The 18,455-nt window shown below is 42.0% G+C and overlaps 1 protein-coding gene across 2 annotated transcripts in view; it reads right to left on the reverse strand.

The window, feature by feature from the left end:
• Positions 1-4,930: 4,930 nt before the first annotated feature.
• Positions 4,931-18,455, reverse strand: part of cxxc4 (CXXC finger 4) — a 96,636-nt gene continuing 83,111 nt past the window's right edge. For both annotated transcript variants that reach the window (XM_061984518.1, XM_061984517.1), the window contains exon 3: positions 4,931-5,806. In XM_061984518.1, coding sequence (XP_061840502.1) covers positions 5,762-5,806 — 45 coding nt within the window. In that variant the 3' untranslated portion in view covers positions 4,931-5,761. The remainder of the gene's footprint in view (positions 5,807-18,455) is intronic.

Consider the following 18,455-nt stretch of genomic DNA (forward strand, 5'->3'; position numbering starts at 1 on the left):
GTGGTGAAAAAAACACAAAAAGACGCTAGTTTTTTAATTCTTTCTATCCATTCTTCATTTTATTATGTGAGCATCTCGTCGGTCGGCATCCCAGCGAGAGTAGACATTGTACAGTAAGTGTTTGTTTTATACTGGTTAGTTTGTATGTTTAGCACCTAGCAGTGCTGCTACATGATGCTATAGTGTTACAATAAAGCTACATCCGTTTAGCACTTGGCTTTTAAAACGTATTGTTTATCCTCTGAGAATATCCATCCATCCATCCATCCATCTTCTTCCGCTTATCCAAGGTCGGGTCGCAGGGAAGCCCAGACTTTCCTCTCCGCAGCCACTTCGTCCAGCTCTTCCCGGGGGATCCCGAGGCGTTCCCAGGCCAGCCGGGAGACATAGTCTTCCCAACGTGTCCTGGGTCTTCCCCGTGGCCTTCTACTGGTCGGACGTGCCCTAAACACCTCCCTAGGGAGGCGTTCGGGTGGCATCTTGACCAGATGCCCGAACCACCTCATCTGGCTCCTCTCGATGTGGAGGAGCAGCGGCTTTACTTTACTTTACTTTCACCCTATCTCTAAGGGAGAGCCCCGCCACTCGGCGGAGGAAACTCATTTCGGCCGCTTGTACCCGTGATCTTGTCCTTTCGGTCATAACCCCAAAGCTCATGACCATAGGTGAGGATGGGAATGTAGATCGACCGGTAAATTGAGAGCTTTGCCTTCCGGCTCAGCTCCTTCTTCACCACAACGGATCGATACAGCGTCCGCATTACTGAAGACGCCGCACCGATCCGCCTGTCGATCTCACGATCCACTCTTCCCTCACTCGTGAACAAGACTTCGAGGTGCTTGAACTCCTCCACTTGGGGAAGGGTCTCCTCCCCAACCCGGAGATGGCACTCCACCCTTTTCCGGGCGAGAACCATGGACTCGGACTTGGAGGTGCTGATTCTCTGAGCATATCACCCTCGGCCCTCGTTTTATCCAGTCTTCATTGGCTTCCAGTTAAAATCCACATTGAGTTTAAGATTTTAGCCCTGATATTCCGTGCATCGCATGGTGGGACCCCTCAGTACATAACTGACTTGTTGTGCACCTACACTTCAGGGCGCAGCCTCCGGTCTTCAGGCCAGGGTCTTCTAAAGATCCCAAAACTCGTTTTAAAACCCGTGGAGACCTGGCATTCCAGGCAATAGCTCCCAGACTCTGGAACAATTTGCACCAGTCCCTCCATGATCTTGACTGTTCTGAAACTTTTAAGAAACATTTGAAAACTTCCCTTTTTAGTCAAGCTTTTAGTTAATGCACCTTTTAACTATCATTTTTAATCCACTTTGTATCCTTTTTATGATGTTACCCCTGTTGTTTTTAATTGAATTGTTGTTTTACTTCATCTATGTTTTGTACAGCGTTTTAGGATCTTATCTGTGAAAAGCGCTGTATAAATAAAATGTACTTACTTACTTACTCTTTGTATTCGGGCTCAAAAATCTAAGGTTCTGGATCATAATTTCTCCGAAAGTAATCGTTGGCTCTTCCAAAGTCTGCTTGATTAGCGTTGTCGTTGATGGGGAGTGGTCTGTGGTTCGTAATGCTACGTCACGGATCACGTGACTGGCTTGCTCACTAACTCCCAAAATGGCTCGGGAATCTCCGTGGGTTTGATACTATTTCGATCATATCTATTTGTTCACAAACTTTGGAAGTCTTTTGGTGTCTTAAATGAGATAAATATGATAATATTTACGGCGTGGCGCAGTGGAAGAGTGGCCGTGCGCGACCCGAGGGTCCCTGGTTCAATCCCCACCTAGTACCAACCTCGTCATGTCCGTTGTGTCCTGAGCAAGACACTTCACCCTTGCTCCTGATGGGTGCTGGTTAGCGCCTTGCATGGCAGCTCCCTCCATCAGTGTGTGTGAATGTGTGTGTGAATGGGTAAATGTGGAAGTAGTGTCAAAGCGCTTTGAGTACCTTGAAGGTAGAAAAGCGCTATACAAGTATAACCCATTTATCATTTATTTAATAACTTCAATATGGAGGCAACTTGTTTTTCCGTTCTTTTGTATTTTAAAGATAAACCCCAAAAAATCAGTGATGTGGTGAAGCCGCAATATTCGAAGCACAATAGCGAGGGACAACTGTATCGTCTTCAACGTATGTTTCTCATTGCTCTGTCATCGTGTCCTATTGCAGTGTTTTCCAACCACAGTGGAGGCTCCTCTATGGGGTCTTGGGGCACTAAGAGGTTAACCCCTTTACTACTGTTACCCCAGGTGGCCCTTGGCAAAGGCCTAGTACCTGACTGACCCCTACCAGGGATACGGTGAAGACCTCAACGGCTACGATGGCGGAAGAAGGCTGCAGCAGAAAAGGGTCCCCAGTCGTTTTGGACTCCATGCCACTGGACCCTGACCCGATTCTGTCAAGGATCGTGTGGTGACTGTCTGTGCACCAGTCTCCCCACGTTAAACAAAGTCACGCACAGGCATCCTCCATAAAGGGATACACCCCTACCAGGAGGATCGTCATACTCGTTCGAGTGACCGCCAATGATAATGATGACAGTCTGAAGTGCCGTGGGAGATTATGTAATTTAACCTAGCTGGTTTAAAAGCATTTTTTGCAAACTTGTAGTTATAATCCGCAAATAATGTGCCGTTGTTGAGTGTCGGTGCTGTCTAGAGCTCGGCAGAGTAACCGTGTAATACTCTTCCATATCAGTAGGTGGCAGCAGGTAGCTAATTGCTTTGTAGATGTCGGGAACATGGTTTGTCTTGATCCCAATATGCAGATGACAGCGAGAGGCAGTGTGCAGGTAAAGCAAAAATAAACAAAAGGCGAGTGCCGCTAAGAAAAGGCTTTTAAACTTAGGGAAGGATATGCAAAATGAAACCAAAAACGGAACTGGCTGCAAATAAACAAAAACAGAATGCTGGACGACAGCAAAGACTTGCAGCGTGTGCAGCAGAGACGGCGTCCACAATGTACAGCCGTACATGACATGACAATCAACAATGTCCCCACAAAGAAGGATAGCGTCCGCACCGAACTGAAATATTATCGATTGCTAAAACAAAGCAGGTGCGGGGAAATAGCGCTCAAAGGAAGGCATGAAAATGCTACAGGAAAATACCAACAAAACAGGAAAAAGACACTAAAATATGAGCGCAAGACAAGAACTAAAACACTACACATGGGAAAACAGCAAAAAAGTCCAAATAAGTCAGGGCGTGATGTGACAGGTGGTGACAGTACACCTACTTTGAGACAAGAGCTATAGTGATGAATGCTTGGTTATGGTTTGAACTCATATCCAACAATTGCAAGAACGACTTTTTACTGTCAATATCGACTGATGAGCTTCATTTTTTTTTTAAATTTTGCCTTTGCTCAAAAAAGGTTGAAAAACACTGTCCTATAGTGCAATGTTTTTCAACCTTTTTTGAGCCAAGGCACATTTCTTGCGTTGGAAAAAATGCGGAGGCACACCACCAGCAGAAATCATTAAAAAACGAAACTCAGTTGACAGTAAAAAGTCGTTGTTGCAATTGTTGGATATGACTTTAAACCATAACCAAGCATGCATCACTATAGCTCTTGTCTCAAAGTAGGTGTACTGTCACCACGTGTCACATCACCCCCTGACTTATTTTGAGTTTTTTGCTGTTTTCCTGTATGTAGTGTTTTAGTTCTTATCTAGTGCTCTTATTTTGGTGGCTTTTCCCCTTTTTTTGGTATTGTCTTCCTTCAAGCGATATTTCCCGCATCTACCTTGTTTTAGCAATCAAGAATATTTCAGTTGTTTTTATCCTTCTTTTGTGGGGACATTGTTGATTGTCATGTCATGTTCGGATGTACATTGTGGACGCCGTCTTTGCTCCGCAGTAAGTCTTTGCTGTCGTCCAGCATTCTGTTTTTGTTTACTTTGTAGCCAGTTCAGTTTTAGTTTCGTTCTGCAATAGCGTTCCCTAAGCTTCAATGCCTTTTCTTAGGGCACTCACCTTTTGTTTATTTTTGGTTTTAGCATTAGACACCTTTTTACCTGCACGCTGCCTCCCGCTGTTTCCGACATCTACAAAGCAATTAGCTACCGGCTGCCCCCTACTGATATGGAAGAGTATTACACGGTTATTCTGCCGAGCTCTAGACAGCACCGACACTCAAGAACAACACATCATTTGCAGACTATAATTACTGGTTTGCAAAAACACGTGCTATAGTGACTTCCTGCTGTCGCCTGGCGAGAAAAGGGAGCGCATCATCACCACCACCACCACCGCAGGCCCGACCGCTTTTAATCCCAAACGGTGGCGGTGGGATTAGAGCGAGCCGTGTGCGATATAATTTAATCCGGCCGGCCAGGTTGGGGAAGGAGGCGAGCGAGCCACGCTCTAATCACCGGCGAGGAGGGACGGAACGCTCTGGGCGCTACATCGCCGTCAACATGGCCGCCACCAAACACTCCTCGCTCGTCAGGAGCTCAATCGAGGGTGATTGCGAGCGGCGGAGGAGCAGTCAGTCTCGGATGATTTCCCCCCCCCCACCCTCCCACTACCACGCAGCCTCCGCCTGAATCCCAAAGATCCGGCAATCACTCTGATGCTGGCGCTATCTCAGGAGCACATCTCGCCGCCTTCCCCCCCCACCGTCAGTACCCGCCATCATCCTCCTCCTCCTCCTCCTTCCACCGTGCCCACCACCTCTCCGCTCCACCCTCCCCCTACACGCATTCTAGCATGACAAACCACATGGGATTTCACTCGTCCTTTAAAGTCTGCTGCCTCCGGGAAGCACTCTTCTCCGAGCAGCATTTTAGTATTCCCGGGAATACGTGACCGGGAAGGCAAAGCAACGCCGGCGGATTCATGCCCTGGAAGAGGAGAGGCTGAGAACGATTACTTATCAGGCGATCGTCTCCATCAAGCGTCGGCTCGTCCAAGTCATTCTTTTTTTTATTAGAACACATAAAAGCATCACAACAACAATATACAAATTCTTAAGTGGTCTTTAAAAGCCAAACACATGTACACATGCAACAACAGGGTTAAGGACAAGGGGGGACTCCATTTCGGGGGATGCTTTGTGTTGGCCTGCTCTGCGGGGGAGTAGCCAAAAGTCCGTCGTCGCAGAACTCCGCCTGATATGTTCATAGTGTACTTTCATTGGTTTTAAAGTCCTTTTTTTTTTAAATACCCAGAAAAAAATCTCCAGATTTGAGTCCCGACTCCAATTTTTAAATGCTCCGTTTTAAAAAAGAAGCGCGACTCACTTGCTGAAGACAATGTGCCCTGTACTGCAGTGAGCCCACACCCGGTTAGAATCAAGAAGAAAAAAAAAATTCAATTTTTGCCTCATTGAGACAAAACAGCGGAGAAAGATTCCTCGGAGGGAGAAAAGCTGAAAAAGAATTATTGCTGTCGCTTTAACGTCCATCCCGGCGGTCTGTCCGTGTCCTCAGTGTGTGGTGCTACGATTGTCTCTTTCTTTACAGGAGGTCTGCGGCCCCGTCCCCGGCCGCGAACGCCGAAAACACATTCATAGACACCGAAAAATATACATTGTCATACTGTCAAAAGGTACAATAATTACACAGAAAAAGCAAACGACACCCAGTATGTTTTCAATCCATCTTCCCATCCAAAAAGGTCTTTCAGTTCTGTCTTTCGGTCCAAAAATGTGTTGCTTTGAGTCACATAGTGTCCTGAGCAGACCGTCCACAGAGTCGCTCCTTGGTGACCTCCTGCTGGGGGGGGCCCGGGCGCTCCGTGTCTTCAGAAGAACCACCGGAATGCTTCGCCGTTAGTCACCGGCGTCCTCTGTGGGAGACACAACGAGGGGATATGTTAACTTTGATAGAGGCGACTTGTCCAGGGTGTACCCAGTCTACAGCCCGAATGCAGCTGAGATAGGCTCCAGGACCCCCTGCGACCGCAAAAGGGACAAACGGTAAAAAAAAAATGGATGGATGGATGGATGAGTTTTTTAGAGGTAAGGCAGGGGCGCCCAACATTTTTTTCACTGAGGACCTCACACTGAAAAATGAAAGCATGTGGGGTCTACTTTGATATTTTTTTCATTTTCAAAACCAATACAATATTTATAGTCACCATTAGAGCTCCCCTCAAGTTCGCTGACTGTTAAAAGAGCAGGAGACCTATCCATCCATTTTCTACCGCTGAGGCTGCTGGAGCCTATCATCGCAGGGCCAACACAGAGACATTCACACTAGGACCAATTTAGTGTTGCCAATCAACCTATCCCCAGGTGCATGTCTTTGGAAGTGGGAACCCACACAGTCACGGGGAGAACATGCAAACTGCACACAGAAAGACCCCGAACCTGGGGATCGAACCTAGGACCTTCTTATTGTGAGGGACATGCACCGACCCCTTTTATCACCGTGCTGCCAGACCCTGAGACCCAAGATATTGTTAGAATAATTATGTATATGTTATCACACAACTCTTATGCTTAAGGGCCGTTGCTATAGTTATTATCAATTGTGCTGAAATTTTATTTTTCTTTTGTCTGTGCAAAGCTGGCAATCCAAAAGATTGCAAGCCAGTCTCGTATCAGTGTCTGTGTCCAGGAACGGCCTGCTGACTGCCAAGGCCGAACACCGCCGTGACGCAGACAAAGCAGAGACAGGGCGATATCACGACTGTCAGCACATTTGCATTTTTGCATAATCATATACTGTGTCTAACTGGAGCTGTCGAGATTACCACCTTCCCTCAGCGACAGCTTCAGTGATGTAACCAGGGACCTCCCAAATAAATAGAGGAAGGACGTGGGCTGGACTTTTAGAACGTAGTTTGGATCTGTAACTAGAGTACAGCCCAAAACACGTGTCTCCTCAATTGAGCCAAATTTAACTCTGTCTCTGCATGATTCCTTGCTTCTCGTCTGTTTAATAGATGTCATCAGTGTTTGAACCTGACATCTTCTAATTCTATTTTTTTTTTTTTTTACTTTCAACGCTAAAATATTTTTAGATCAACTTCAGATAATTTGTTGACATAAAGTTTTAATCAAAAAAATGTTTAATGCTCTTTTTGTCAAAGAAAACCTTGTTTTGTATGGTTAAAACACAAAATATGCAATATTTTCCCCTCAAAAAATGTTCAGAGTAAAAAATATTTGATGTGAAGTCATCGGAGCCGTAAATAGGTAAATAATTCATGACAACATTGCTTTTGGTTCATTATAATTGTTTTAACAATGACAGTTTAAAACAAATAAGACGAAAGGTCTCGGGGGATCCAAAAATAATACAGATATCATTATATATCATTTTTACTTTCAACACCTAAATATCTAGATCAACTTCTGTCGATTATAAGTTTTCATTATTTTTTGAGCAATGCCAGTTTTAAGGTAAAAAACAAACAAACTGCATGCAATGCAGCTTTGTGTTATTAGTGTCAATATTGCAACATTTTCTCGTAACATTGCACCTGTTTTCTTTTTTATTCCATGTTTTATGTTTTTTTAAGTTACTGTTTTTTTTCTTTTAGTATTCTTAAAATGTGCCGCTGGCTTTAAGAAAATTAGCTCAGGGGCGCAAATGGCCCCTGGGCCGCTTTTCGGAGACCCCTAACATTTTTTTGGGGGGGGAATATTACATATTTTGTGTTTTTGGCATAAAAAGAACATGTTTTTCTTTGACAAAAAGGGCATGAAGCGTTTAAAAAATAAAAAATAAGTTGATCTATCGCTATTTTAGCGATAGATTAAAATATATATGATTAATACATTGTGGATCAAAATTGAGGGGAGACCTACTGGTGACAATGAAAAATGAAAAATATCAAATATCAATATTTTTCAGGTAGGGTGTTTGATTACATGTGTAAATCTGGCCATTTATTAATGTACCTATTCAACAGCACTGAATACCAGGCATTTATTCAAGGTAAGGCATTGTAATTATTGTAATTAATGCATTGACATTGATACAAGGTTGATTATACATACATGTCCTTTAAAGGCCTACTGAAATGCGATTTTCTTATTTAAACGGGGATAGCAGGTCCATTCTATGTGTCATACTTGATCATTTCGCGATATTGCCATATTTTTGCTGAAAGGATTTAGTAGAGAACATCGACGATAAAGTTTGCAACTTTTGGTGACTGATAAAAAAGCCTTGCCTGTACCGGAAGTAGCAGACGATATGCGCGTGACGTCACAGGTTGGGGAGCTCCTCACATCTGCACATTGTTTACAATCATGGCCACCAGCAGCAAGAGCGATTCGGACCGAGAAAGCGACAATTTCCCCATTAATTTGAGCGAGGATGAAAGATTTGTGGATGAGGAAAGTGAGAGTGAAGGACTAGAGGGCAGTGGGAGCGATTCAGATAGGGAAGATGCTTTGAGAGGCGGGTGGGACCTGATATTCAGCTGGGAAAGACTAAAACAGTAAATAAACACAAGACATATATATACTCTATTAGCCACAACACAACCAGGCTTATATTTAATATGCCACAAATGAATCCCGCATAACAAACACATCCCCCCTCCCGTCCATACAACCCGCCAATACAACTCAAACACCTGCACAACACACTTAATCCCACAGCCCAAAGTACTGTTCACCTTCCCAAAATTCATACAGCACATATAATTCCCCAAAGTCCCCAAAGTTACGTACGTGACATGCACATAGCGGCACGCACATACGGACAAGCGATCAAATGTTTGGAAGCCGCAGCTGCATGCGTACTCACGGTACCGCGTCTGCGCATCCAACTCAAAGTCCTCCTGGTAAGAGTCTCTGTTGTCCCAGTTCTCTACAGGCCAATGGTAAAGCTTGACTGTCATCTTCCGGGAATGTAAACAATGAAACACCGGCTGTGTTATCCGGCACAACAGTCAGGTGCGTTACACCTGCCGCAATACACCACTTCCCACCTACAGCTTTCTTCTTTGCTGTCTCCATTGTTCATTGAACAAATTGCAAAAGATTCACCAACACAGATGTCCAGAATACTGCGGAATTTTGCGATGAAAACAGACGACTTAATAGCTGGCCACCATGCTGTCCCAAAATGTCCTCTACAATCCGTGACGTCACGCGCAGACGTCATCATACCGAGACGTTTTCAGCAGGATATTTCGCGCGAAATTTAAAATTGCACTTTAGTAAGCTAACCCGGCCGTATTGGCATGTGTTGCAATGTTAAGATTTCATCATTGATATATAAACTATCAGACTGCGTGGTCGGTAGTAGTGGGTTTCAGTAGGCCTTTAAAGCTGACTTCTAAACAACTTTGCAAAATAGTTGTATTTGTTAATTGAGATAACGTTGGTGTCTAACGTTGAATCCCCGTTTTTGGTTTGGGAAATGACCAAATTTCAATGGCTGAATGGAGGTCACAACCTGACATTGATTAAATGTCGTCAAAAGTCATGTTGTTTCAACGTTAAGTTGAAGTTGCTCAACGTCAGGACCTAATTCAACAAGTTCTCAACGTTGTTTTAATGTCTTGTGCCTGCTTGGTTGATCCATCCATCTATCTGCTCATAAGGAGAAAGTATCAGGCGTTCATCAGAGGTAAAATGTACATTTATTAATTACAGAAACGCCACTGGCTTTGCTGGGCCTGAGCTCATCTAAGATGGACTGATGCAAAAGTGTTCTGTGGTCTGTTTAGTCCACATTTTACATTTTTTTTGGAAACTGTGGACGTTGTGTCCTCCGGAACAAAGAGCAATAAAACCATCCGGATTGTTTGTGGCGCAAAGTTCAAAAGCCAGCATCTGTGATGGTATGGGGGTCTATTAGTGCCCAAGGCATGGGTAACTTACACATCTGTGAAGGCACCATTAATGCTGAAAGGTACATACAGGATTTGGAGCAACATATGTTGCCATCAAAGCAACGTTATTATGGACGCCCCTGCTTATTTCAGCGAGCCAATGCCAAGACACCTGTCACAACAGTGTGGCTTCATAGTAAAATAATGTGGGTACTAGACTAGCCTGCCTGTAGTCCAAACCTGTCTCCCATTGAAAATATGTGGCACAATATGAAGACCAAAATACGACAATGGAGACCCCGGACTGTTGAACAACTTAAGCTGTACATCAAGCAAGACTGGGAAATAATTCCACCAGAAAAGCTTCAAAAATCGGTCTCAGTTTCTCAGTTCAAACATTAAATATCTTGTCTTTGCAGTTTATTTGATTGAATATAAGTTAAAAAAGGATTTGCAAATCATTGTATTCTGTTTTTATTTACGACTTACACAACGTGCCAACTACTTCACTGGTTTGTACCAACCTAATCACTGGTAGAGAGTACCTGGCGTTTAGTGTAGGCAAGGGCTTAAATTCAAAGCTTAAATCTATCCACTTAACAGAACAATATCAGACTTAGTTATTTAGAAGGAAGGTGTTTGATTAAAACTGTGAATCTTTTTATTCAACAGCAGTAAATGTCAGGCATTTTTTTCGATGTAGGGTGTTATACTTCTCGAAATGCATGCATGCTTATCCGTCTTGATCGGGGGTCAGCAACCCGTGGCTCTCGAGCCGCATGCGGCTCTTAAGTGCCGCCCTAGTGGCTCCCTGGAGCATTTTTTAAAAAAGATTGAAAATGGAAAAAGATGAGGGAAAAACATTTTTTTTGTTCCAGTATGTTTTTTGTTTGAGGACAAACATGACACAAAGCTTCCCAATTGTTAGAAAGCCCACCGTTTAATATGTTTGTGTGTATGCTTCACTGATGACAGTATTTGGTGAACATCGTTTTGTGCTACTAATTTCGGCGGTTCTTGACCTCACCATAGTGTGGACTGTGACGCAACAGTTTGTTTACATGTAAAATCTTTAACTCCTTCTCATTTTGTCCGCCAAAAGTTTTATACTGTGCGTGAATGCACAAAAGTGCACTTTGTTGATGTTATTGACTTGTTGGAGTGCTAATCGGGCCTATTTGGTCAGTTCATAAATGCAAGCTAATCAATGCTAACATGCTTTTTAGGCAAGCTGTATGTACATATTGCATCATTATGCCTCATTTGTAGGTATATTTGAGCTCATTAAATATCCTTTACTTTTATTCTCTTTGTATATAATTTAGTTTTGCGTGTCTCATGACACACGATCTGTATGTAATATTGGCTGCATTTCTGATAGTTGTTTGTGCACCATGTTGTTCCAGACCACAGCAAATATCACCAAGCTTGCCAAAGATTGTAATAAATCTATTAGAAGAAGACCGCCTGTCGTTTCCTTTAACTTGGACACACACATCTATACCTTTAGCCATTAAAAGCCAGTAAATTCCAGGAGTTATCTCACCTTCTGAGTAGCCTCTGATTTACTAACAGTTTCTAATGTTGTAAAAATGTGTAGAATAAATATAACATTTCAACATTTCTGTCAACGAAGATTTGCTTGAGCCTGCGGCACATAGTCATTTTGATAGTAGGCTATTATAGCTACACTCATCTGTGCGCTCTGATGAGCACACTTCCAAGAGCGCACTTCCACGAGCGCGCCAGGCGCGTGTCATTCCTGCTGCAGCCGGCAGCTGCAATCAATCACCAGCAACCAGCGCGTGTGGTTGATCAGAGGTCCTGCCTTCATAAGCCTGCACAACCTGCTATCCCGTGCCAGAACGTAGCTACCTGTCCTGTACAGTAAGCCTAAATTCTCCACGCTATATGCAATCCTGCTCTCTCTGTGTTTTCCTTCCCGTCGCATTGATTGTCTCGCCAACTGCAGACCTAAGTTTCCGCGTGATGAGCTGTGTGTCTCGTTTTTTCCTTGTTCCCTCTGCTTACTGGACTGCCTCTTGGATCTCGACCTCCCACTTGGACACGGACCCACTACCTCGCTATAGCCCCGACTTCCTGCCTGTCTCTCGGATCTACGAGCCTGCCCTGCCCCTTTTGGACCTGCCTCTCGCCCAACACTCCGGTAACACTCTAAAGCTAATCCCCACACATAGACGCACACACATACACTTTTGGATTTAGTCACACTCCATTCTATAGTTTATTACATCATTGTTTTGTGATTATATATAGTTTATATATATACATAATAAATCATAGATCTAAACTACATTCCTGCTGTCTGTGCCGTCTCCTTCTACCTGTACATAACAAATATAGACACTTGTTGCTTTCATTATAAGACTTATATACAGCTTTTCATTTTTTGCGGCTCCAGACAGATTTGTCTTTTGTATTTTTGGTCCAATATGGCCCTTTCTTAGACTTAGACTTCCTTTTTATCGTCATTCAAATGTGAACTTTACAGTACAGATAAGAACGACATTTTGTTGCATTAGCTCGTTGTAGTGCAGGATAAAATAGCAATAAAGTGCATATATAAATAAATAGATTACTGTACAGATAAATATATTGCACTTTTGCATATGCATCCGCGTTTATGGATGTTTATTGTCTTTTTATTCCAGCGAGTTAATCCATTTTTGGGGGGGAATTGAGGAGATTATTATGATGCGTTCAAGAGTCTTATGGCCTGAGGGAAGAAGCTGTTACAGATCCTGGAGGTTCTGCTACGGATGCTGCGGAACCTCTTTCTAGAGTTTTGGGTTGCCGACCCCTGGTCTAGATGGCTTTCATTCGAGGTACAATCTGTACTTATTTTTAGAGATGTCCGATAATGGATTTTTTGCCAATATCACGATATTGTCCAACTTTTAATTACTGATTCCGATATCAACCGATACCGATATATACGGTCGTGGAATTAACACATTATTATGCCTAATTTTGTTGTGATGCCCCGCTGGATGCATTAAATCAGTGGTTCTTAACCTTGTTGGAGGTACCGAACCCCACCAGTTTCATATGCGCATTCACTGAACCCTTCTTTAGTGAAAAATAAAATGTTTTTTTCTTTAATTTAATCTTAATTTATAAATATTAATCATGAAATGATGTTATTATTTTAAAGAAATACTAATAAAGATATATTTTACAAACAGAAAGTTACAGGAATGGACACATGTTCCCATGTTTACATCTCATTGTGCAACATGTGAATGTTTTAGTAGGAACTAAATGCGATATCTGTAAGGGGTACAAATTATTTCCAAAACAGGACCCCCACCCAGACATACAATACTAGTACACAGCTCATGAAAAACAATATTTTTTGTTATTGTCATTGTAAGTGGGCCAAAACACTTATATTAGAAAATAATATCATGGAAATGACTGCTGTCATTTGATTATAATGATAAAACATTTAACTTGTTATTTAGTCAGGTTTGGGACAGGTGTGCTGCAGGTGTGGCCACAGTGCATGTGCACGTCTGACATCGCTCACACGTGCTCCACTGAATGCTCAAGGAGTTTTTACGTTTGCTCACGCATATGGAAAATTAGAAGGAACATTGTTTTGACTTGACTTGACTTGACTTTATTAATTCATGCTTGCAGTGGAGCCAGGGCCCCACTGAAAAAACAGCTGAACTTTACAATGAATATCAAACAAACAAAAATAAAAAAAAATTAAAAGAACAAACAGTATTTTATATAAAAAAAACATTTTCAGGGCAACAGCAGCATGGAAATGGGGGTATCCATAATACGTCGATAGGGAGAAGTTTTTATTTACACGATGAGTCAGGTGTGTCTTAACCTCCGATCGAACCCAGGTTAAGAACCACTTCATTAAACAATGTAACAAGGTTTTCCAAAATAAATCAACTCAAGTTATGGAAAAAAATGCCAACATGGCACTGCCATATTTATTATTGAAGTCACAAAGTGCATTTTTTTTTCCAACATGCCTCAAAACAGAAGCTTGGAATTTGGGACATGCTCTCCCTGAGAGAGCATGAGGAGGTTGAGGTGGGCGGGGGAAGTGCATATTGTAGCATCCCGGAAGAGTTAGTGCTGCAAGGGGTTCTGGGTATTTGTTCTGTTGTGTTTATGTTGTGTTACGGTGCGGATGTTCTCCCAAAATGTGTTTGTCATTCTTGTTTGGCGTGGGTTCACAGTGTGGCGCATATTTGTAACAGTGTTAAAGTTGTTTATATGGCCACCCTCAGTGTGACCTGTATGGCTGTTGACCAAGCATGCTTGGCATTCACTTGTGTGTGTGTGAAAAGCCGTAGATATTATGTGACGGTGACTGGTTTATTGGCACTCTGTACCTCTCCCTACGTCCGTGTACACAGCGGCGTTTTAAAAAGTCGTAAATTTTACTTTTTGAAACCGATACGGATAATTTTGAAACCGATACCGATAATTTCCGATATTACGTTTTAAAGCATTTATCGACATCCCTACTTATTTTGTAATTAATTAACCACGCCCATCTGGGGGCACCACGTGTTTATTTGAGGTGTGGCATTTCTTCAAGCAGAGGCCACTCATTGGGAATTGAAGCAGTTTGAACCGAGAGCGACTCAGTAGCATTAGCAGTAATAAGAGCTGAGCTGTGACGTGCTGCATTCAAGTTTGACAAAAACAAGACCGCCGATGAATAAAAGCACTCAGCAAAAATAAATAAAATAAATACAAAAAAAAAATCAACAAGAGAAGAAAAAGAAACCCAGAGAGGCACTTTAGGCGGGCACAAGCACCAGACCAACGTGTTTAATCAGAGATGCAGCCAAGGTGATTACATCCACGCCCCACCCACACCCAAATAATCACCACGCCGCATGAAATATTCCATTCCAATTCCCAGGAAGCAACAATGAGGCATTTAATTACTGTGCGTTCCAGCCGCAGTGAGGGGGAACAGTGCATCATTTCAATTTGAGCGCGCGCCAACAGCACCCCCCCTCTCCTCTCAACACCACCCACCCACCCAGCCCAACCGAACAGAACCTCTATAGCGGAGTGGCAGCCTCTCCTTTCCCAAACTCATTTAGAAGTCAGACACATAAAACAGCCTAGCCTCCCACCAATCCCCATGACCAATTAGCGCTCTTTTTATTTTTTCTCCTCCCTCTTCCCCCCCCCCCCCCCCCCCCCCCCCCCTCTTTGCTGTTGAGTGGGAGGAAATGGTGCATAATCACAACTAAAATCACTTTAGCCTGAGTGGAGGGCAATTTTGCATTTTAATACCCAGTGGCTCCTTAAAGGCATACTGATGAGCGTCTGAGCCCGCCCCCCACATTAAAAAAAAAAAAAAAGCTTGCACAGTACGCCTCTCCTCGATGATGAACATTTCATTTATGACAATTTAGGCCTCCAAGTTTGTTTCCACGGGTCTCGCGTGACATCCCCACGCGTCCTTCTTTTCTTGCGTTTGCGAAAGAAGCACTTACTATGTTTTCACACAACATCAAACAACGCCTATTCTTTTTCTAAGTGTTTAATGGAGGACCCAAAGCAGCGGGGCGCCATCTCGCCTAATTCCGAGTCGGCACGTTTGAAGGCTTTAAGGGAGCATCTGATGTCACCTCTTCGCCTAATTGCACGCAGCCATTCATTTTGACGCAATTAAGACTTCTTATAAGGGGATAGTCTCGTCACGTGTGACGCTAAAAGCTAGCCACATCCGTCCCGAAATGATTCATGTCGAAGGGACTTTTTTTTTTTAAAGTGGCAAATCAGGTTTGACAGAAGAAAGACTGTAATAAGTTGTGTTTGTTTTTTACATGTAAAAATAAACACAACAATTTTGAGCACTACACAATCTTTTGCATGACTAAGGGAACTGTACCGTGACCTAGCTTCAAAAATAAGGATTGTACTGTGCATGCGGAAAGTATTCACAGCTCTTTACTTTTTCCACATTTTGTTATGTTACAGCCTTATTCCAAGATCCGACAGGCATCGCCTTATAATGACAATGGGATATATTGTTTTTAAATTAGCAAATTGATTAAAAAACAAAAAACAAACATGTACATAAGTATTCAAGTTGGATGTCTCTGTACATTGCTGCATTCGTCTTTCCCTCTATCCCGACTAGTCGCTCATAAAAAAAAAACATCCCCACGCCATGATGCTGCCACCATCATGCTTCACTGTAGGGATGGACAAAGTTTTTGAATAAATGTTTTTTTTTTTTTTTTCATTTTTAATGAATTTGCAATAAAAAAATAAGTCTCATTGTCATCATGGGGTATTGTCTGTAGCATTTCGAGAACAAAAATGAATGTATTCCATTTTGGAATAGGGCTGTAACATGATAAATTGTGTAAAAAGTGAAGCGCTGTGAATACTTTACGGATGCACTGTATTTGCAGGTAGGAGATAATTTCAGCAAAATAATCACTTTAAACTGTAATTAGTATTTGTGCAAATATATATTATGTAGATGTGTAATATCATTTTGAAATATTATTTTTCATCATATCTGATGTTACTGAGTACTATTAGATGCAGCCCACCTAAAAAAAAAAGCTCTAAATTATTCTGAAACAATTTTAGAATTCGGAACATTAAATTTGTCTGTTTTGGAAAAGTGAGTGAATCATTTTGGATAAGGAATTTTATGTCAAAATGTAAAAAAAATCAATGCGGTGCTGAAAAAAAATCGATTCACATCCGTTATTTAATTTGATTCTTAATCAATTCATAATTTTTAAGAATCACTTTTTTTTTTAAGTCAGTTTTTGGAATGATGTTTCTTAGATAATATTCACGCTTACTTGTTGCACGTAAACATCAGCAGCCAAGAGGAGCATCTGTAAGGTTTTACTATCTTTTTATACCAAATTGCGAGAACCGATTTGAATGTTGTTGTAAGATTCCACATCCCTAATCAATATTGTATGTCTTACAGTATTGTTGTCACTTTGTGTCATTTTTACAAACACAACTTGACTCTACCACAACCTTAAAGTCATTTGGGGGTAATTAAAAACCATTCTAAATAGCTGGAAAGTTAATAATGCCATTTTTGTAATCAACCCCAACTGGAATAACAACTAACTAATTGATGGCTGCACCCATGCTATGTGTGCTAAGCTAATATGCTAATAGACCTCAGCGTTTTGATAAACAGCCTTAGAATTGTGTGCAGGAAGTCAAAAATACAAGTTAAACAATATAAGTGAACAACTACCAGTAAGTAACTAGTTAAACATGTTCAAAACGTATGTTGTTACACATTACATGCTAAACGTTAGCATCAAGCTAGAAACACATTAACAGATGGCAAGAGTTAGCATGGATGATAAGTTTCATCTTAAACTACCGTATTTTCCGGACTATTAGCCGCTACTTTTTTCCCCAAGCTTCGAACCCTGCGGCTTATATAAAGGTGCGCCTAATCTATGAATTTTCATTCGCTAACGGCCATAATGTTTTGTATACAACAAACTTACAATGTTGTAACACCGACACAGAGACTGAAAAGTTGTGTTATTGTCTGCGCTATGGCACCATCTTTTGGATTGGAGTTTGTTCACTGCAGGTGCTGCGGGTTGAAAGTCTACGCCGTATTTCCTTTTGTTTCCTTTCTTGATCCCAAAGTATAAGGGCCGTTCCGTCTACTAGTCATCCATAGCCTTTTGTACTTGTATGGTTTCTTCCTTCATCACTGCAAGCAACGTTTGTAAGTTTTACAATATAACTAAAATGATTCATATTTACTAAACCGTCACAGTCACCATCACAACACCCTACTCAGTGGCCTAGTGGTTAGAGTGTCCGCCCTCAGATGGGGAGATTGTGAGTTAAAAAAAAAAAAAAAAACCCGTCTGAGTCATACCAAAGACTATACAAATGGGACCCATTACCTCCCTGCTTGGCACTCAGCATCAAGGGTTGGAATTGGGGGTTGAATCACCAAAAATGATTCCCGGGCGCGGCCACCGCTGCTGCTCACTGCTCCCCTCACCTCCCAGGGGGTGGAACAATGGGATGGGTCAAATGCAGAGGACACATTTCACCACACCTAGTGTGTGTGTGACAATCATTGGACCTTAAACTTTAACTTTAACATTTGAGTTTGAGTTTGTGTTTATTTGAACATGCGTGCATACAACATGATAAATCACAATTTCCAGTTTCTTTATTCAATATGTTCGAAAAGGAGTAAGAAGAAGCAGAGTTTATTTAATCCTACCCCATTTCCTTTACATAGCAGTTACTAAAACTGTTGTTCACTTCCTGTTCTCAATATATTCACAATATACTCCATAGAAAATGAATGGTTGGATGAAATAAATTCATTTGATGTTTTCATGCATATTTTTATGCGCTATCGTAATTTAAACAAGGTAGCGTAGTTACCATTAGCTAATATGCTAACACATTTACAAATGTCTGTGTTAGTATTATTGACTTACAACAGTATTATTTTTGTATTGTTTCAGTTTTCACAAATGTCTCAGTATATTCACCAAAATGCCACAGTGGAGTTATCAAGTCTGTTATCTGTGACAATGACTTTTCTGTTTTGGTTGATCCGCCGTTTTACTGCCTTGTAACAGGCACCATTTGGAAACAATTAAGGCAGGGGTAGGGAACCTATGGCTCTCGAGACAGATTTGGCTCTTTTGAT

The sequence above is a fragment of the Nerophis lumbriciformis genome, linkage group LG25 (assembly GCF_033978685.3).
Source record: "Nerophis lumbriciformis linkage group LG25, RoL_Nlum_v2.1, whole genome shotgun sequence".
Classification (NCBI taxonomy): domain Eukaryota; kingdom Metazoa; phylum Chordata; class Actinopteri; order Syngnathiformes; family Syngnathidae; genus Nerophis; species Nerophis lumbriciformis.